Source organism: Trachemys scripta, chromosome 2, assembly GCF_013100865.1.
Source record: "Trachemys scripta elegans isolate TJP31775 chromosome 2, CAS_Tse_1.0, whole genome shotgun sequence".
NCBI lineage: Eukaryota > Metazoa > Chordata > Testudines > Emydidae > Trachemys > Trachemys scripta.
Window position 1 is genome coordinate 81235836 of NC_048299.1, and position 21765 is coordinate 81257600.

The 21765-nt window shown below is 39.3% G+C and overlaps 1 protein-coding gene across 1 annotated transcript in view; it reads left to right on the top strand.

Moving 5' to 3' along the window:
• The window catches only part of CRTAP (cartilage associated protein), a 42132-nt gene extending 20762 nt beyond the window's left edge, over positions 1-21370 (top strand). Inside the window, exons 6-7 of the mRNA XM_034761026.1 lie at positions 361-444; positions 15780-21370. Coding sequence (XP_034616917.1) covers positions 361-444; positions 15780-15839 — 144 coding nt within the window. The 3' untranslated portion in view covers positions 15840-21370. The remainder of the gene's footprint in view (positions 1-360; positions 445-15779) is intronic.
• Positions 21371-21765: the final 395 nt, after the last annotated feature.

Below are 21765 nucleotides of genomic sequence, written 5' to 3' on the forward strand. Positions count from 1 at the left end.
CACGTACACTAAGGCCAGCTATGGTTTGACCCTATAGCTGCTTACTTTGGGATCTCGTTCATTTAGTCTCAAACTGGCTAATTTTTAAGACATCAAGAGGATTCAAAAGGATGACACAATTGGAAGGATTCACTGAAAATATTAGATATTCTGCTTAGCGTATTTGTTCATTCGTTACTTCCATCTTCCTTTCGCAAATATGGGGCAATCTTGAAATTGACCCAGAATAGTGCTGAGTTTGGAACTGGGCCTGCTAGAATAGTCACAGGTGATATCTGATGCCTTGGGAGAAATTCAGAAATATGTTCACAATGTCGTCTTGGCCTAAAAAATAATCTGGAAATTTTGTTATCCTGATAGGAAGCAGTTCGATATTATAACATAACCACACTTCAGACGGAAATGTATGAATTTGCAAAGCAGCATATAATGGATGATGATGAGGTGAGTTTTTGAGAGCTGAGGGTAATAATATATACCACTAGTGACATGAAAATAAATGTGATATGTGACCTATTTATAAGGTATCATAAATATAATCCTGTTGCATGTATAGAATATGACAAAATGCTCTTTTGTAAAGAAAATAATTATCTAGATTATCACAGTGTTCTTTGATAAGTAAAAATAGAAAAAAACCCAGAAAATCTAGTGTATATATGTGCCTTTTTAAATAATATGGGACAGTAGCACTGTTGATGACACAAATGTAGAAGTTTATGTGTTCAGCAAACAAAAATGACTTCTGCTCTGCAAAACAGGAGCACCAGGGGGCACAAAAGTGGTGCTTATATATCTAAAGTTGAAATTTTCTTAATTTTTAAATCTAGTTTTAAGTAGATTAAAAGACTATTCTCATTTTTGTCTAGAAATAACCACTTTAAAAAATTTAACTCTTCTTCAGCAGATAGTCCTGTTATCTTTGCTATTTCTTATTACAACATTAAATTTTGGTCAGCGTCTTATTTCTTAATTGCTTAAAATTCATGAACAAATGATACATAATTGATTACTGTGAGGTATGAAATTATTTATGTATTTTCATCAGTGCAGGAAAAATGGCTAAATTGCTGAGACACCAATTTTTTTCTTCTCCACAGCTGGAATTAAAGTATAAATCATGTGTTTAAAGAAAATACTTTTCAGGCAGAAAGGGTTTGTTTTAATTTTCTGTTAAAGTTAGGGAACGGCCCACTGGTGGCATCAAAATAACATTTGGCCTAGGACTAGGATAAATATTCCTTGCAATGACCACTGTTAGGCTGTGCCCTAGTTAAAACTGAAAATAGAGGGAAGGTGTACCATTTTATAAAATGAAATTGTTACCTTGTGATTTTTGACTGTGTGTGACACAAAGGAACGGATACATATTTTACATCTTAGAAGCAATGCCACCTATATGAGCGACCTAAACCTGAACTAGAAGTAAAGCTCCATTCCAAGATTAGACTCTAGAAAGGGTTGAAAAGACACACACACACACACACACACACACACACACTATGTCTTTTGTGATCTAACTCTGTGATGTGTACTTGGTTGGTAAGGCTCTCTATAGGGTTAAGTTTAGGTAAGGTTTAGAAGACTTGCTTGGTTAATACCTTTTTGAAAAAAAATTTTTTTTTTTTTCATGTATCGATAGAGTGTTTTTGGTTTTCTCAGAGATTGCAAACATTTGGGCACTTTTTATGTTCCCCAGTTGACTTGTAAACTATTAACCCATGAAGTTTAATGTTAGACATAAGAATACATTTCTTTTGTAATTTTTTTCTCACTTTGCATCTGCTGTTATAACTGAAAGGAAGAGTAATGAAGAATGTGGGGAAACATTCCACCGTGATGACCTTCAATATGTGTTTTTAGAACAGATTATAGAGACAAACTATAGCGCTGGGCACGGTACATAGAATAAATGGGAGTGAATAGCTGTTGAATGTTATTCCTTGAATTTGTTCAGTAATGTAATATATTCATTACATTTTCCCCTAAAACTTCATGCTTTAAAAGGGCCAATTTCACAAAACTGGATAAACAATAGTGAGGTAAATCAGCTGGGAGGAAGAATATGAGCAGAAAAATGTGAGTGATAATTGGAAATTGATTAAGAGCAGTTTACTAGATGCTCAAAAACCACCAATAAAGGAAGAAGGCCATATTAGAAAACCAGCCTTGTTTAGAGGAGACGTGAAGGCAGCTATTTAAAAAAATGGAAGAAAGGGGAAGTTGATCGTAATGAATATAAAACAAGTTAGGAATTATAGAAAATTGATAATGGATGCAAAAGGACACAAGGAGAAATCTATGGCCAGCAGAGTAAAAGACAATATGGAGGAGTTTTTAAAGTATATCAGGAACAAAAAGAATCCACATAGTAGTATTGGCCATTGCTAGATGGAAATGGTAGAATTATCAATAATAATGAAGAAAAGGCAGAAGAGTTCAATAAATATTTACAAAACCAACAAGGAGTCCAGTGGCACCTTAAAGACTAACAGATTTTTATAAAAAAAAGTGTGTGGAACAGTCTCTCACCATAGTCGGTGTAGTATGTCGAATGCAATGGATTTTTTTTACCTTCAGTCCATTTGGTATGATGTCCATCTGTTTGCACTTGGAGAGGAAGATGTCTGTCTGTATCTGTGCGAGTTATATTAATATTTGTTTACTATTTGGGGGAAAAAATAGATGATGCAGTCATATGACTGATGATGGTAACACTATTTCCATTCAGGAAGATGTTGAACAGCAACCAATAAATTTAGACCTTTTAAAATCAGCAGGTCCATATAACTTGCATCCAAGAGCTGACTGAGGAGCTCGCTGGATCATTAATGTTGATTTTCGATAAGTCTTTGACATTGGGGAAGTTCCAGAAGACTGGAAAAATGCTAATGTTGTGCCAGTATTTAAAAAGGGTAGACCCTGGTAATTATAGGCGTGTCAGTCTGACATTGATCTTGGGCAGGATAATGGAGCAGCTAATATGGGAATCGATTGATTAAGAATTAAAGAAGGGTAATATAATTAATGTCCATCAGTATGGGTTTATGGAAAATGCATCTTGTCAAACTAATTTGAAATCTGAGATTGCAAGTTTGGTTGATAAAGGCAAGTGTTGATTTTAATATACTGAGACTTCTGAAAGCCATTTGACTTTTATCGCACAACATTTTGATTAAAAAACTAGAACAATATAAAATTAACGTGGCACACAGTAAATGGATTACTGGTTGATAGTTTTCAAAATGTAATTATAAATAGGGAATCCTCATCAAGCAGGTGCATTTCTAGTGGGGTCCAATAGGGATCAGCCCTACACTATTTAACATTTTTATCAATGTCCAGAAGAAAACATAAAAATAATCACTGATAAAGTTTGTCAGGTGACCCAAAAATTGGGAAAGAGGTAAATAATGTAGAGGACAGGTCATTGATTCAGAGGTATATGGATCTCTTGAGAAGCCGGCAGAAGCAAATGGTGTTTTGATATCAGTAAATGTATACATTTGGGAACAAAGAATGTAGGTCATATTACAGGATGTGGGACTCCTGGGAAGCTGGACTCTGAAAGATTTGAGGGTCATAGTGGATAATCAGCTGAACATGTGACACTATGGCCAAAAAGGCTATTGTGACCCCAGGGTTCATAAACAGGGGAATCTCGAGTAGGAGTAGGTAGATTATTTTACCCCTCTGTATTTGGCACTGTGTACAGTTCTGGTGCCCACAGTTCAAGAGGGACACTGATAAATTGGAGAGATTTCAGAGAAGAGCCAGGAGAATGATTGAAGAATTATAAAACATGCCTTATAGTGATAGACTTGAGGAGCTCAATCTATTTATCTTAAAGAAAAAGTTAAGACTTGATCAGATTCTGTGTACCAACATGGGGAACAATAGTCAATAATGGGCTTGTCAATGTAGAAGAGAAAGATATAACAAAAAGTGATGACCTTCATGATCCTGTGGCTGGAAGTTGAACTAGACAAATTCAGACTGGAAATAATGGGTACATTTTTAATAGTAAGGTAATTAACCATTGGAACAACTTATCAAGGGTCACCTTGGATTCTTCATCACTGACAATTTTTAAATCAAGATTGGATCTTTTTCTAAAAGATTTGCTCTAGGAGCTTACTTTGGGGATGTTCTATTGCCTGTGCTATACTAGATGATCAAAATGGTCCCTTCCGGCCCTGGCACCTATGAATCCAAAACCAGCGAATGACCTTTTTCTAGTTGCATTTGGGTTCTGCAGAACATGGTCAGGCCAATCTTTGTTGGCAGGTGCAGTAGGATCTTAGTTTAAACTCTGAGCGGGCATTACATTTTGGGTAAAAAACAGCACTATCAAGGGCCATATGATCTCTGAAGATCACTTAAAAATATCTTCCCCTGCTATCCCCAAATAAATAAATACATCCTCATTGTACAATATGGGGCATCACTCCCCTCCTTCCAGGTTGACAGGGAAACTCTGCAGTTTTTTCCCTTACAGATCTTGAGGCACCTACAGGGGACCAAGGCCATCTACATGGAGTCCATGTGCCTTTGCATTGGTTCTGGCCTCTACTGGTTTACCCCTTATGTCCCTGGATACCAGGAGCTCTCCCAGGCCACTGCTGCTTCTGAGGTCCCCAGAAGGGATCATATGGAAAAGATAAAACAGCATTTCTGCTTGTCAGGGGGAGGGTTATGTTTTCTCCCAACCCCTCCAGTCACCACTTCTCCCCCTACACAGATTCTGGGTACAGAGGCTGCCCTTGCAAGGTCTAGAGGAAGAGAGATAGTGCAGTACAGGTGACTGAACCCACCTTCCATGCCAGGAGAAGTTCATTTGCATGTGGGGAGTCCCCTCTGTGCACAGGTCTCTGGGAGGATCCAGGCCAAAGAGTTTGTTTGCAAACAGCCTGTTTTTAAAGAAAATATCTGATCAGGACAAATGCAAAGCCTGTGGTGCTCCATGTCTTGCCCACCTGATTAAGGATGGCTGGGATGGGAGTGAGGAAGTCCTAACAAAAGAGAACTTGGAAACAAGCAGGCTGGGAAAGTTCAAAAACTTCACCCAGAATTGACAGGGCAGTTTATTCTATACAAACATTGTAAAGTAGAAGACCACATTAAATAGGGATGTATTAGAGGAAAATTTGTTATATTAAAAATTGAGCCGGGGGAGAGAACCTTCCTTTTGCTCTTGTCCATCTGTTTCAACTGCAAGTTTCTTATGACATGGACCATATCTTTGAAGTGTACTGGACCAAGCTTGCTGTCTTTATAGTGAGCTATAAGCCACCAACCCTAAACTGTAACCTCAGAAGAAAACCACTTCATCAGTCCTTGAGTGAATGATTCCCAGCCAAAAGGATTAATAGGGTGTAGGTCTCTTCCTAGATGGATGGTGCTCTTTCTCTCAAATCGTTTAGCTCTTTATTTAGATTCTGCAGTGCTCTCCTGTCCAAAACAAAGCACATCTTTTTTAAATCCTAGTAGTAAAGCAAGTGTGAACGTGTTGTTTCATTCAACAATATAGTGCAATAGTTAGAGGCCTGAATATGCACTAATAATTTTTGCATATGTCACTACAAGAAATACTGCCTCATTCTTGTTACTTTTTTTAATGCTTTTCCACAAGGAAACGAAAACCTCTGTTTCAAATATTTTATGTACTTGGAGTGACAAAAAATATTAACACCAACTTGCTACAAAGTACTTTCTTTTCTTTAAAAAAGATTACTTATGTATCATTGAGTTTTCCACAATACCGATACAAATACATTATGCAGTGTTGTCATTCCTGAAGAGAGATTCCTAAAGAGCAGTGTTGGCACATGAATTACTGTGTATCTTGATTTGTGGTCAGACATGTAATGAATATCCTGTGCAGGAGGGATCCTTCGAGGACAAAGTAAATCTAAACCCTAACATTCAAATTACACAGCTTTAAAATAGCAAAGTGAAAAGTTGCTTTACATTGTCATTACAGCACATTACCCTTTAGCTGGAATAATCTGGTGTAGCTCTGATGCTAATGGAGCTACACTAATTTACAACTGCTGAGGATCTGACCCATAATTCTGTGTTCTGTTGGAGGTGGGGAGTTTAGGGATATTTTTACTTGGCCATTGTAAATTGTGCAACATCTACAAGTATTTGGCTGAGATGATCGTATAACGTCTTTTTTTTTTTTGTGTACCAAATCAGTAGATGGAAAAATTGTTGGCGGCTTTGGCTTTTTTTTGTCCCACTCTTTCTATTTGTATAGAAAAATAAATAAATAAAATGGCTGAGGTTCAAATACAAACTTCCTGTGTGTGTGGTGCAAAGGAGAACAATTGCAAATACTGACCAAATGTGGCTGCTGCATGCAGGAGAGATGGCACAGCATCGGTCAAATTATTATTTGCAAATAATAATCTCAGTTTAGCCAAAACAAGTTTCTGTTTGCAAATTGCACTGGTCTAATATTTTTGACAAGTAGTCTGCTTCAGAGATAAAATGTGCTATTTATTATGTATTTTGATGTGCTGAATTCAAATATGACAATTAAAACAACTGGCTACTGTTTCTAAGATATTTAAGTTTTTACATTTTATGTCTACGTATATTGTGTAGATAGTAGAGTTTTAATCATAAATTGTAAACCTAGGTCTTTTCATGTGTTTATGGTTGCTTTACATGATATTTCACCTGTCCTGTTTATGTAACACTTTATATAACCCTTTTGCTGATTTTTAAATAAAATTTATTATGAAACAAAAGGCAAACTATTATGTACATAGTTTAATCCTATTCAGTGTCTACTCGGCGCTTCTTGGCTTGTCCCTTGTATTCATTAAATGGAGCATCTCTTGTCACTGTCCAGCAATAGTCTGTAAGCATTGATGGGCTCCATTTGCCCTGATAGCGTTTCTCCATTGTTGCAATGTCCTGGTGAAATCGCTTGCCATGCTTGTCGCTCATTGCTCCGCAGTTCAGTGGAAAAAAAATCTAGATGAGTGCAAAAAATGTATCTTTAGTGACATGTTGCAACCAAGGCTTTTGTATGCCTTGAGGAGGCTTTCCACCAACAGCCTGTAGTTGTCTGCCTTGTTGTTTCCGAGAAAATTTCTTGCCACTAACTGGAAGGCTTTCCATGCCGTCTTTTCCTTGCCACACACTGCATGGTCAAATGCATCATCTCGAAGTTCACGAATCTGAGGACCAACAAAGACACCTTCCTTTATCTTAGCTTCACTTAACCTTGGAAATTTTCCACGGAGGTACTTGAAAGCTGCTTGTGTTTTGTCAATGGCCTTGACAAAGTTCTTCATCAGACCCAGCTTGATGTGTAAGGGTGGTAACAAAATCTTCCTTGATTCAACAAGTGGTGGATGCTGAACACTTTTCCTCCCAGGCTCCAATGACTGTCGGAGTGGCCAATCTTTCTTGATGTAGTGGGAATCTCTTGCACGATTATCCCATTCGCAGAGAAAACAGCAGTACTTTGTGTATCCAGTCTGCAGAGCAAGCAAAAGAGCAACAACCTTCAAATCACCACAAAGATGCCACTGATGTTGGTCATAGTTTATGCGCCTCAAAAGTTGTTTCATGTTGTCATAGGCTTCCTTCCTATGGATTGCATGACCAACTGGAATTGATGGCAGAACATTGCCATTATGCAGTAAAACAGCTTTAAGACTCGTCTTTGATGAATCAATGAACAGTCTCCACTCATCTGGATCGTGAACGATGTTGAGGGTTGCCATCACACCATCGATGTTGTTGCAGGCTACAAGATCACCTTCCATGAAGAAGAATGGGACAAGATCCTTTTGACGGTCACAGAACATGGAAACCCTAACATCACCTGCCAGGAGATTCCACTGCTGTAGTCTGGAGCCCAACAGCTCTGCCTTACTCTTGGGTAGTTCCAAATCCCTGACAAGGTCATTCAGCTCACCTTGTTATGAGGTGTGGCTCAGAGGAGGAGGATGGGAGAAAATGTGGGTCCTGTGACATTGATGGTTCAGGACCAGAAGTTTCATCCTCTTCCTCGTCTGACTCAAGTGAGAATGATTCTGGTGCATCAGGAACCGGCAGCCCTTCTCTGTAGGGTACTGGGCGTATAGCTGATGGAATGTTTGGATAATGCACAGTCCACTTTTTCTTCTTTGACACACCTTTCCCAACTGGAGGCACCATGCAGAAGTAACAATTGCTGGTATGATCTGTTGGCTCTCTCCAAATCATTGGCACTGCAAAAGGCGCAGATTTCCTTTTCCTGTTCAACTACTGGCAAAGATTTGTTGCCCAAGTGTTGCAGCATATGTGTGGGGCCCACCTCCTGTCCTGATCTCCAATTTTGCAGCCAAAATAAAGGTGATAGGCTTTCTTAACCATAGTGGTTATACTGCGCTTTTGTGATGCAAAAGTCACTTCACCACAAGCATAGCAGAAGTTATCTGCACTGTTCACACAAGTACAAGGCATCTCTGCTCACTTTGGCTAAACAGAAACGTGTCCCTTTGCAAAATCAAACACTGACCAGTAAGCAGGACACTGTATGACTTCTAGAGCTGATATAGGGCAATTTGTTCAGCAGAGTGATGTAAGCTTCATTATGATTGCATCATCCATGACTTCTAGGAATAACATGATGTAATTCATATCCTGTATGATGCAATACCAGCTTCAGATTGCATCATTCATTGTTTTGCCTAAAAAGCAAGTACTGTCCAAACCTAGTCATAGATTTATTCATAGATCCAGTCAAAGATGTATTTTAGTCATTTCTGGTTTAAATTGAGATCCCTTCCCTTCATAACTCACTTATCCTCTGCCATTCCCAAGTCAAGGGTCGTATATACTGACCCAATAGCATATCTTGAAAACTAGAGCCAATCAACAATTTTAAGCATCATTTTCGTTCTCAGTGACCCGAATTAGTGAAGTTTGACTACAGTTATTTCAGAAGCATTTTGGCTGTAGAGCAGTGTTGTTAGCAAACAAACTTTGAGTTTTATAAGCTTACTTGTTATTTCTAGTTGTTCAAAAGTTTGTGCAGACTAATGTGGTGTTTAAATGCCACCTGTTCACTTTGACTGTGTACTAGTCGCTGTTATTGGTGTGCAGTTGGTCATGGAAGTCACATAGTATTGTTTCTACTCCCTGTTTGGGTGACAATTTTTTTAAAAAGAATAGCAATTTCTTGTTTGTTTGCAAATACATATGAAGAGCAGTCTTTCTCCAGGTATTTGTACAAAAAAAACCACTTGTGAATGTTTGTAAATAGTAACTAGAATGAGCATGAACATGGTCTAATTGATTAAGCTTTTGGAATTTGAATCAATGTTTGCAAGCAATGCTCTTGCAGTATTCAGCCAGAGATATGATGTACCATGCTAGTCCTTCCCACTGCGTAATGGGGGGGGGGGGGGGGGTTAAAAACACTGCTTTCAATGCAAAAAAAAAAGGGGGGGGATGTTTACATTGAGAGCTATCCTAATGTAAAATCCTAGTGGAGACAAGATACAGATTGCTTTTACTGTGATGTAGCTCATCAAGGTTAACCCTATACCCCCTGCCCTGGATTGACCTGGTCTCCACTAGGATTTTGCATCAAGATAGGCTACGTTGTTACATCAGGAAAAACTGTGGCTTGCTCCATTAAGAAACATGCTGGAGATTTTTTTTGATTATTTTTGTGTGTGTTTATCAGTGGAAGCTAATACTGATTAAAGCAGCATTAATTTGTTATCTGGGCTCTGTAAGCCATATCCAAGGGAGTGTCCCTAAACTAGGGATGTAAAAGGTTAACCGGTAAGCATTAGGCTTACCGTTAACCAGACCTTAACCATTAACCCCCACAGCTGGCTGCGCCAGGTCAGCCAAATGGTGGGGCCACGGTGGGCCAGCGGGACCCCAGCCGTGCTGGGCTGGACCGGGAGGGCTGGAGCGGCCTCGGCCGCACCCCAGTGGGAGCACTTGTAATTGGAGCACCTGTAGTCAATTAAGGCCCTGTCAGGAACCTAATAAAAAACCCTGCTTCAGGCAGACAGGATGGTGCGAGGAAGGAGAGAGGACTAGAGTTGGGAGGTGTGTTGCTGAGAATTGAAAGACCGGAGAACTAGAGGAAGGGAGACCCTGCCCCAGCAGGGCAGGGAGACTCCCTCCCGCAGCATCAAGGACCGAGAGTAACCCTACCCAAGGGGGAAGAGGGTAAGAAACCCACAGGGGTTGAGAGGGGCTGAGCCTCAGCTCAAGGAGCAAACCCAGACTCCTTCCCCGCTTCCCTCCTCTGCCACCTTCCTGGGCCACTAGCGGGGCCCTTGGCACCCCAAGAGCAGGGGCAAGGGGTGGCATCCTAGCCCCACTCCACCAGCCTGCCAAGAAAAGTATGGGACCCACCATACCAACATCGGCCATTTTGCCAAATCATACTAATGCATTATTTTAATATTCTGTGATACTGCTGTGCAACCAAACAGGCTTCATGACAGTCTGTATGAAATTCCTGTACAAAATGCTGTCAATGATCTGTATGGAAAGTATGGGTTATTATAGAAAAGTTGTTTTCCCCAGAGTCTTTCCAGTCCACAATAAGAAATGTTAAAGCAGATTATATTTAGAGGCAGTAACATAAAAGGGTGACTAATATTTGCCATGCAGAAGCTGGTATTCATTTTTGGCAGCCAAAGGAAAAGCATCTGCCCTGTGTGTCTAATGGGCCTGCAAGAGGGTGGGGGGATAAAAGTGCTAATGGTCACTATTACAATGTTTAAGTGCACTATACTGGCCAAAGAAAAGTTAGTGCTGGACCATCAGCCCCAAATGGACTGTGACAGCCATATTGACAATTTTTTGTTTTTGTTTTGTTTTTCTCTATCCTGTTAATTTTAATAGCTAGCTGTTTCTCCTAAAAGGTTGTATTTTATTTCTTTCTTTCCTTGTGTTGTATGTGTAATATTTAATACTATTGTATTGGAAATGGACAGCAGTGACACATGGACATGGGGAAAAACTTCAAACCCAGTGTGTTACCCTATCCTTTGCAGATTCTGAGTTTTAGCCCACGAAAACTTATACCCAAATAAATTTGTTAGTCTCTAAGGTGCCACAAGTACTCCTCGTTCTTTTTGCTTCTACAGACTAACACGGCTACCATTCTGAAACCAAAGGGATCTGTATCTTTTTTTTTTATTTATTTTTATTTGTTTTAAACACTGGCCACATTTGTCATGCCAGTAAGTCTCATCAAATTGGATTAGATTGTGCAGAGACACTAAGCAATGAGGTTTGTTTAAAATCCAACTACTCACATTTCCCATTTTGAGAATTTCATGGACAACTTGTCTGTTTGGTACTGTCAAGATATGTGGTGTGGCCCCAATATTTCCTCAGTCTTTTGGTCTACCATTTAACAGTTGATTAGGAATCTGGATAGCATGTTTGATTTAAGCACCATATTTGTGTAACCCACATTAATACAGTGTGATTTTGTCCCCACTACAAAGTGGGTAGACTACAGACAGAGGTTTATGAGTTTGCTGTTGCCTCTGCATCAATGGGCTTAATCCTTTTAGCTGAATCAGTAGAGGCTCACAGACAACCTCAATAGGGGTATCATTACATTTATTGTCTTACTTTATTATTTATGTTCTATTAGTATCCAGAAGGCATAGAGCGCATTGGGAATTGAGGGCATCCAGCATCTTGCTGCAGGTATTAAATATTTTGCTGCATCCAGGCCCTTGGACTCAGGCCAGTAGGAAGCTATTAGAGCTCTGTTGACAAGCAACTCTCCCAGGAATTAACACCTGTGAAGTATTTGCTGACCTCAATAATTTAAAATGCCTTTTTTATTTCAGCTCTGCATTCCCAACAAAGGGATGATGCCCTGTCATGAGGGTGCTAATGGGACAAGGATAGTAATCTGCCTATTCATAGCTTTAACATGACAATCTAATTAAATCTTCTGACATACCATTGTAGCCTAGATAGCCTTTTAATGTGGATGCAATCCACAGACTATAATATGCACGACATATAAATGTCTTACATTTTTGAGGGTGGGGCAGACAGAGTTTAGGTACAGCTTTTAGTCTTCTTCAAACGTAATCTAGAGTTGCTGCTTTCTCAAAAGAAAAATTAAACCAGTCTTCTGTTGCACTGCAGCAGATTTTTCTGGGTATTTATTTTTACATGTTGGGCCAAATCTTGTTCTCCATTCCAGCCCTTTAACTCTGTTAGAGCCTATGGATTTGCATTAGCATAATGGGGGGATAAAATGTCGTGGTTTTTTGTTGTTGTTGTTGTTGCTTTTTCTTGGATATTCAGAGTCTGAAAAGAAACTTCAGATAATTTGGGATTTTAGTCAAACTTATTTCATCCCTTTTTTCAGGTTTAAGTAATACTCATTTTTACCTGAGATTGGCAGACTTTCAAGTACAAAGGACAAGGGCTAAACTTTGTTTGGGCCATCAGTGTCTTTAGAGTGTACTGCATTAATGGCAAGTGTGTGAGCAAAATTCTAGAAATGCAATATAATATATGTAGTCAGGATTTATTTCTCAGGGGTAGTGGAGGCTGAGTTATTAAAATCATAGTAATGACGATCACTGTGTCTTCACTCTGAACTATGCTCTCATTGGAAATAATGCTGTCAGACTTTTATGTCCCGTCCCCCCCACCTCCTTCTGCCCAAAATAACCTACCTTTTAAAGGTTCCCTTTCTTTGCAGATTTACGGAAAAGATTGTCATCCTGTTTTAGCATTTTATTAAAATGTAATAGTGAGCCATAGAAAAAGCAGTCTCGGTTAGATCAGGGACACCCCTAGAGCATGATTTTCAGAAGTGCTGAATACCCAAAATCCCAATCAAAGTCAATGGGAGCTGCAGAAAATCAGCCCCTCAAGATAGCCTCGAAATTTGGGTGCCTATACTTGAAAATTTGGGCCTTAACTTCTCTGTGCCTCAGTTTTCATATCAAGGATGATAATACTCACCCCATAAGGGTGTTGTGGGGCTTTATTCATTCACATTTATAAAGTATCTTGAGGTCCACAAATGGTAGGCTCTACAGAAGTGCAAATTATTATTTTTAACAAAATAACCAGTTCCTTGCTATGCAGAGATGGTTTTTAATACCCTTTTCCATAACCCCAAACTGCTTGCCTACAGAAAGACAAATAGAGAATATAAAAGAACTGGTGATGTTTGTTTCTTGCACCTTTATTGACTTGGATACTTATATGTTTCAAGTGAGCGAAACGCAAAATAAACAGTCATCCTTCAGAAGCTGCTGAAACCACTTCACAGTTTGCTTAAACTCCAACAAAGCTGTAAGAAGGAACTGTAAATTTGGGAATAGGAGCAGCAGTTATTCCAGCCAGCTGTCATCCCACTTTTGGAGGGTTTTTTGTCCTTACTAATTCACACTTCTGAAGAACTCGATATTATTTTTTAATCCTGGCCAGTGACTATTGCATTAAAAATAAACAGAGTCTCTCTGCTTTAAATTCCTTTCACTGACCGCAGAGGATATAATACCCTTTTCCCATCTGTACGGAAGATTGCAGCAATATCCAGGCTCAGAAACTGCAGAAATAAACTTGGGTGTGCTGTATGCCCGAAGAATAAATTCCCAGACAGAAACTTGGTTAAAATCTAGTTAAAGTTTTAAACTGTTATTTTGTAGTACCATAATTTAGCATGATACTTCACAGAGAGAAGGAAAAACAGTCCCTGCCCCAAACAATTTGCAGTTTACATGTGACAAACTAGAAAATGAACATAGTGGACAAAGAATGGGAGTACAAAAAAGAGAGAGGAGAATTCAAATAAATGTGTTTGAAAACAAAGCTTATAAATTCTGATTTTTAAAAACCAAGAACAAGGCACAGCTGGTCAGAATTTTTCCATTGCATTGTTTTTCTGTTGGAAAATGTCATTAATCAAAACCACCATGTTCCACAGGAATGTGTAACTTTCAACAAAATTTCATTTTTGGGGGGAAAGGATGGAAATCGAAACTAAATGTTTCAACCTGATCAGAACAAAGTGTTTGGATTTTTCATTTCAAAACAACACTTTTGGTTAGAAAGTTATTTTTATTTTTTGATTTTGTATTTAAAATTTTAAATAAGTCAAAATCAAATTGTTTTAATTGTCCCAAATTATATTTTTATTTATTTATTGGAAATTTAATTTTATGGGAAATTTCAACTTTTTCATTCTGATTAGGATTATTTTTTTCCTAGAAAAAAGTTGGAATTTCCCACCTAACAGAAATTCCAATTTTGGACCAGCTCTAGAATGAAGGTAGGTAAAAAGAAGAGTAGGTAGTGCAGGAACAAAGGTCAATGGTGGAAAACTAGGCAAGAGAAGTAGGGGAGGAGGAGCAGCATATGAGAATTCTTGATGCATCTGTCTTAATTTAATGGATATTTTAATGCAACCTTAAAGTACATTCTGCTGCATTTTTAATCTGGGTTTCCTTAGCGTGTGTCTGCACTGCTGCTGGGAGGATGCTTTCCAGTGCAGGTAGAGACACAGACTAGCTCTGTTCAAGGAACTGCGCTAAAAATAGCAGTCCAGCAGCAGCTTAGAGTAGCCACCAGAGTATAAATTCACCTGGACCCCTTGAATACCCACTCAGGAAGCTGGTCCAAACCACCACCCGTGTTACACTGCTTTCACTGCTATTTTTAGCATGCTAGCTTGAGCAGAGCTAGCACCTGACTGTCAGCCTGTGCTGGGAAGCACCCTCTCAGCAGCTGTGTAGACGTATCCCAGGTGTGTTGCACTACAAAAAACTATGTATGATAACTTGCTGTGAACTGTAATATTTTCTTCTGATAAGGTCTATATTTGCTGTAATTATAGACCAAGTGTCAAAACAAGATATGTTAAATGAAAAATAAAACAGCATAGTATTCTAATCAATGATTTAGTGTGGAGGGGTTTGTAACCTTTCTGAACCCAAGCGGTTTGGTTGGCAGAGCTTCTAATTCCACTAGACTTTTGAAATTTGTTACCTCTGCCAAGATCTGAGGGTTTTTTTAATCTAAAGTCCAAAGATTGATATAACTGTAAAAATAACTACAATCTTTCCAAAAACTATTAAGCATATGCCTAACTTTAGTCATGTGAGTAGTTCTGTTGAAGTCAGTGGAATTACTCATACTTAGAATTAAGTTTTATGCTTTAGTATTTTGCTCAATCAGAACCTTAATGAGTAAGCTAATCTGGATGTGTCAGTGGACTACTCAGGGTCCTGAGGGCTGGTCTACATTAGGGGGTGGGAAGCAATCCAAGATACGCAACTGTCAAAGTATCTTGGATCGAATTACCTGGGGTCCAGACGGCGCGGGATCGACGGCCACGGCTCCCCCGTCAACTGCGCTACTGCCGCTCACTCTGGTGGAGTTCCGGAGTCAACGGTGAGTGCGTTCGGGGATCGATATATCGTGTCTTAACGAGACGGGATATATCGATCCCGGATAAATCGATTGCTCCCTGCCAATACGGCGAGTAGTGAAGAAGAGTCTTCAGTTCGTAAAATCTGGCACATAAGTATGGAGTTGTTGCTGCAGCCATGTGCTCTACACTTAAATAGGCTATCTCCTTACTTTTGAAGTTTCTTTGCACTATCTTGAGCAAATGAAAGGTGCTATATAAAATCAGTCTGTTCTTGACAACTTCCGCTACAACCTAGTTCTAAGATAAAATGTAAAGCCTTTTCCATCCATTCCACTGTAAGTAATTAACATGTGTCCTGCTATCTTTTAATCTCTTTTAGGGTGAAGTTGTGGAATTCCTTGATGAACTTCTTGAAGTGGATGAAAACAGTGAATCCTGATGAACAAAAAAAACTGTTTATTTTAAAAAAAAAAAAAAAAGACCCACTGTTGTGCCTTCATATCATCATTTGTAGCTCAAGTTAGAGATACTTCGAAGCTGTGCCTTTAACCTCAGTCAAATGTCATGAATCTTTCCTGTGTGATCACTGCCACACTGCACTGAACTTTTCATGAGTGTGGTTTTTCACTGTATGCTCTCAAAGTTGAGCCATATGGGGTATAATCTTGTGTTTGATTTCTTTAAAACGGTACTTTAAAAAAAGAGAGCTATTCAGATGCTCTCCCCTGTCACTGAGCCTCTTCAGTCTGCTCAGCTAAATTGTAGTAGCTTGGCTAAATTCTGAAGAAGTTTTGCCAGAATATGGACCAAGTAATTGAATAGGGCATATCAATTCTCCAGATTTTCTGAGGCATGTAATGGTATTTTGTATATGGCTTTCCCCGTGATGAGTAACAAACTTACACTAAATTTCAGTGCATCGAAAAATGCTAATGCATCAAACAGACTGCTCCATAATTTAGATTGTAAACTTTCTGGGCAAAGACTCTTCTATTGTTCTGTTTGTACAATCCCTAGTAGAGTGGGATCCTGGTCCACACCTAGCGTTCCCAGGCATTATGGTGGTAATAATAATAAAAAAAAAAACTGAAATGTGCTTTGTTTAACTGACTTAGCTAGTTAGAGACAAGGTGGGTGAGGTAGTATTTTTTTTCCATTTTATTTTAATAAAATATATTACCTCACCCACCTTGTCTGTAATATCCTGGGACTGACAGGGCTACAACTACACTGACTTAACTAATGGCCTTTTAAAAACTGCTCTGAGAAATTGCTTCTGTCAGCAATTTTGATCTGTCTTGAAAATTGCACGAGGTTCAATAGCATGAAGCAGGAGATCAGTCAGAATTAATGCAATAAGTAGTTAAAATTGAGAGAGAGAAATTTTGCTCCTTTAGGGCCCAATCCTGCATACCTCTTCTCTCACAAGTAGTTCTTGTCCATGTGAGTAGTTTCACTTATGTGAGTAAGAGCTAATCAGGTAAAAAGTATGGTTTGTGTATTCTCTCATCTAGATAAGGGTTTTCAGGCTCTTTAGTCTGATAGGCAAACTGCATATTTTCATACCCAAAAGGAAGTAGAGATAAAGCTATCTGTTTTGAAGAACCATTTATCTTAATAAAGAGCAAACTTGAGTTGTAATCATAATCTCTGTACCCATTGTTGATGGTAGATAGGATGTAATCATGAAGAATACATCTATCCTAACTTTTGACCATAGGTGGGAGGACTATTTGGGAGATTGAACTCCTAACTTTTTCACTAGTGTATTTTCCTTGTTGTTATGTGATCCTGCCCTATAAACAAGTATTTTGAAGACCATGAAAAATAATGTATTTAAAGATAATAGGTGAAATTCTGGCCCCATTGAAGTCAATGGCAAAAGTCCTATTGACTTCAGTGAAGCCAGGATATCAGGTCTTTCTTTAAGAGGTAGAACCTGCAAGTGCTTGAGGTCTACTCACTTCAATGGGAGGCAAGGACATTCAGCCCCTTTCATGGCTGAGCCCTAACTCGGCTATGGAGTTCCAGTATGTGCAAGTAAATTTGGAGAAGCATGGTCAGTAAAAATAACTTGAACCCTGCTATTTTGCTTACACATTTACCAGCTATACGCTAGCTCCAAGCTGTATCAGAGAATATGAAAGGAAATCCACAGTTGAGGAATCATTTTTAGATTTCAGAGTAGCAGTCGTGTTAGTCTGTATCCGCAAAATGAACAGGAGTACTTGTGGCACCTTAGAGACTAACAAATTTATTTGCTCAAAGGTGCCACAAGTACTCCTGTTCATTTTTAGATTGTCCTGCAATCCCTAGTCCATTTAAAAAAAAAAAAAAAAAAAAAAAAAACCAAAACCCTTAAAATATAACCAAAGATGTACAGGGTCAGATTCTGTCTGCTGTTTCTCTTGCTTTTCTACCAGAACATTTAGTTTGCTGCAAGCTGGGGAGTGAATCCCCATACTAATCTGCTGCAGGTTAATTGTCATTGGGACCCTGCTGACCTGCATTAACAGTTAGCTAATGCACTTTGATGTAGTCTCATTTCAAAGAGGACTAGATCAATGTGGATCAGAGGGGTCCACAAGAACAGTTAGTTCACAGCAGGCTGGCGTAGTAGATTCATACCCCAGTTGGCTGCTAAATGTTCTTGTAAGCAATCCCAATTTAATCCATTGACTTCAATGGATTAAGTTCTCTTTTGTGTTACACAGTTGTATATCCAGCTTAATATCCCCATTAATTTCAGTGCAGCTACCCTTGTAATGGGAGTAGAATTTGGCCCACTCTCTGCCTTGGTGCTTTAGCATATGTGGCATGTTGTTGTGCTTCACATTAGGGTTTATTTATTGTATGTTTATGCATGAATTTAACTCTGCTTTTAAAATGTGTAGCAGCTTATTATAAGCTAGTTTTCATTCCATACTAAAATATACCCCTCATCATTGTATATGCGTGCCTGTACCCTACTGGGATATTTTTATCTCCTAGAGAATTTATGTATGCTTAGTACAAGAGCTCGAGGAGAGGCTTCTACTCTGGAGTTATCTCCTCTATCCCCTGGCTCTCAAAGATGTATGGAAGGACAGTTTCCAATCTCTCCTATCAGAAACTTGACATCCAAGGTTAAGTCATCTGCCCAAATGTCTTCTCATCAGTGAGGTTCTCAGCCTTTCCTTCAGAAATCACATGTGAGTGATATGGGGCTGTTCTGGGAAAGATACTTCCTTGCATGTTGTCTTGTTCTTGTTAATTATGTTTTCAATTCTTCTGCCCCTTCTTGTTGTTGTCTTTTCATAAACCTACATTGTGAGGTCAGTGGCGCATGGACTGTCTTCCTGTTACTTGTTTGTACGGTGCCTGGCACAATGAGCCTTAATCTCTGAGTGGAGCCTGTAGGTGCTACTGTAATACAAAAATAGAGTGCCTTAAAGACCTCTTCAGGAATGGATGCCCACGATTTGACTTACTGGGACTGATTTTTCCAGTTTACGTGCATCTGAGTGATCATTTTGGTCTTTTTCCCTTTAGCTTTCCCCACAATTTGTTTCTGATGTAGATCTATGAGTAGGGCTATGATTATGTCATGGAATCTGTGACTTCCAGAGACCTCCGTGATATTTTTCTGCCCTGGAGCTGGACTGCTGACGGCAGGCAACGGCTTTCTGAGGCCCCCAGCAGCTCCCACTCACTGCGGGAGGCTGGGCTCCCTATAGCTGCCCAGCCATGGCAGGTGGTAGGAGTCCCCCTCTCCCCCCCAGCTGCCCAGTCGTGGTGGGCAGCAGGGAACCCTGCAGCAACCCAGCCACTGTGGGGGACCCCTCCACAGCAGCTCAGCCACAGCAGGAGGTGGGGGAGGGTGGGCGGACCCCACAGCAGCCCATCTGCACGTGGCGGGCGGGGATTGGACCCTCTCCCTCCCCATTTTGTCAGGGTTATTTTTAGTAAAAATCAGGGACAGGTCACAAGCTTCCATGAATTTATTTTTTATTGCCTGTGACCTGTCCATGGTTTTTACTAAAAATATCCATGCCAAATCTGAGCCTTATCTATTAGTTTACAATATAGAACCACACTATTTATGTAAAAATCCATGTACCCTTCTAAAATGGCAGTGATCTGTTTTCATTTTGTTCATGTGCCTTGTGGATTTTTATGACTTTTCTAATTTCCACTACATATGGTCCCAAGCCAGTTCAATTTTAACAAGTGCAGGGAGTTCTCAAGCTCCAGCTCTTTTCTAATGAGAAATAGCTGCTCTTCTAGTCCTTTAGTATTTAATGCAGCTTTTTTCAGCATTCTCATGTTCTTTCAAGTGATTTTTCTTCTGCTGCTATTGGTAAATGCCAACACTGTGTGTTACTGCAATAAATCTGTGTCCTTTCTGCCATTTCTTCTTGAGGTCAGGAGGTGGGAAGGGCAGTGCCCCCTCCCTCCACTTCCCCCCCCCCCCCCCCCCCCCAAAAAAAATCCTGCAACATCTTCGTCCTAACAGCTTCTGCCTAGTTGGTGAGATTTTGATGTTACATCTTCATTTTCTTTTAATATTTATTCAAGGCTTATTTTATGCTCCATTCCTTCTCTTGTACTGCATCTCGTTCAAGCTACTGTGTACATGTGGCAGTTTTGACAGAAGTGTGTTCCGTACCACTTTAACATGTGGCATTGGTGCACGTAGCCATCTTGCACCTCATCCTACCACTCATGTGTGGGTATAACTCAACTGAGGTCAGTGGTGGTCTTGCCTATGACAGAACTGTAGTATCGAGCCTTTTATAATGGCTTACTTTTCTAATAATCCAGCAAGATATGTGGATAATGGCTCTTAGTCTCTCTGAGCCGCCTCCTGCTGCCCACAAGCAGTTATGTAATAGCCTGTTGCAGATTACACAAATAATAATGTTGTCAGCATTACTGGTGAACACTGAATGGAATTCATCCCAGAGGGTATGGTTAGCACCAGGCCTTCTCCCCCAATTAAGCTCTATGTTAAGATCTTATGTTGGACAGAGGGTTTTGCACAGGCCTTTTGTAGGATAGTGAATTTCCTGGAAGTTTTAGCTTGAACTGGATCACAGACTTTGGCTGTAACAGTCTAATTCCCAATGGGTATTTGTCCACACGTCTAAACTATCAGACAGTTGGGTATAGTGACCATCTCTATTGAGCTGTAGACTGTGAATCAGGACTGGACTATTAGCAGTATTGCAAGTTGGGAGTGAGTTTATTTGGCAGAGCTGTATTGAGTATTCTAAGATGGACTCTTTCTAGCTACTACAGTGCCTCACTTGCTTCTAACTCACTTTCATAAGCTTCAACATTCATTCAAATAAAATAGATAATAAGGGGGGGTGGTTTCGTGTATTGTTCAAACAGAGTAGTTATGTTCTGAAAAGCTACTATACAATGGCATAATGGATTCCATAGTTACTGTGTCTCAACGATTTCTATATTAAATATGTTCAGTTTAGAAGGAAAAAATCTTTTTCTAAGTGTCAGTTCCTGCAAATTCAACCTGGAATCTGAAAGTTAAGCTGGGTTCTTTCTCTCTCACTGCCAGCAATAAAGATTTTGCCATGAAACCTTAATTAATAATTCTGTTGCCAATTCATAAGGCAAAACAGAATCCAGTTGTCTCTCCCTTTCTCTCTTCCCCTTGAGCTGTATTGCTTTGCAATGCTACCAAGACAAAAAAAAAATTTTTTTTAAATTAATCATTAAAGCAGATGTGATTCTGAATATCTCTGGGGAAATACTTCTGAGTAAGAAGGTGTCATTTTTACATACATATTTTACAGTATAGAACCATGCTCATAGATGTAACTCAAGATGTACCTCAGAAACAAACTATTCCTTTATTCCTTCTAAAACCATATTCGAACATTCTGCTTTATATGGCTTTTTCTTACCCCATTGCTGTAGCTAACCTCCACTGCATATCCCTGCATTCAAGAAAGCTAATATTGGTGGATATTGACAGCAAAGGCAAACACAGGAAATCTGCCCCTTTAAAAGGGTTCCATTAAAAAGTGATTTTTAGTAACCTGCACTTCTTACAGCTCTAAATACTGAGTTGCAAATAGACAAAGATGTGTTGGATTGTAAATGTACTCATGTTTATTATGGCTGCAATTGAGGGTAAACAGTTGCCTGCATATGCCAGCTACTATGGAAATATGTTTAAGTTCTAATGTGGGCTGTAAACCAAAACTACTTCAGTTCAGAAAAAAATTCAATACTTAAACTGTGGAGAGGAGTACTGATGCCAGAGAAAACATACTCCTTTAATAATGTTTGAACATAGAGCTGTGATGCAGTTTGCAGCAGGGCAGTGAGAAAAACCCACAACTAATCCTTCATTGCTG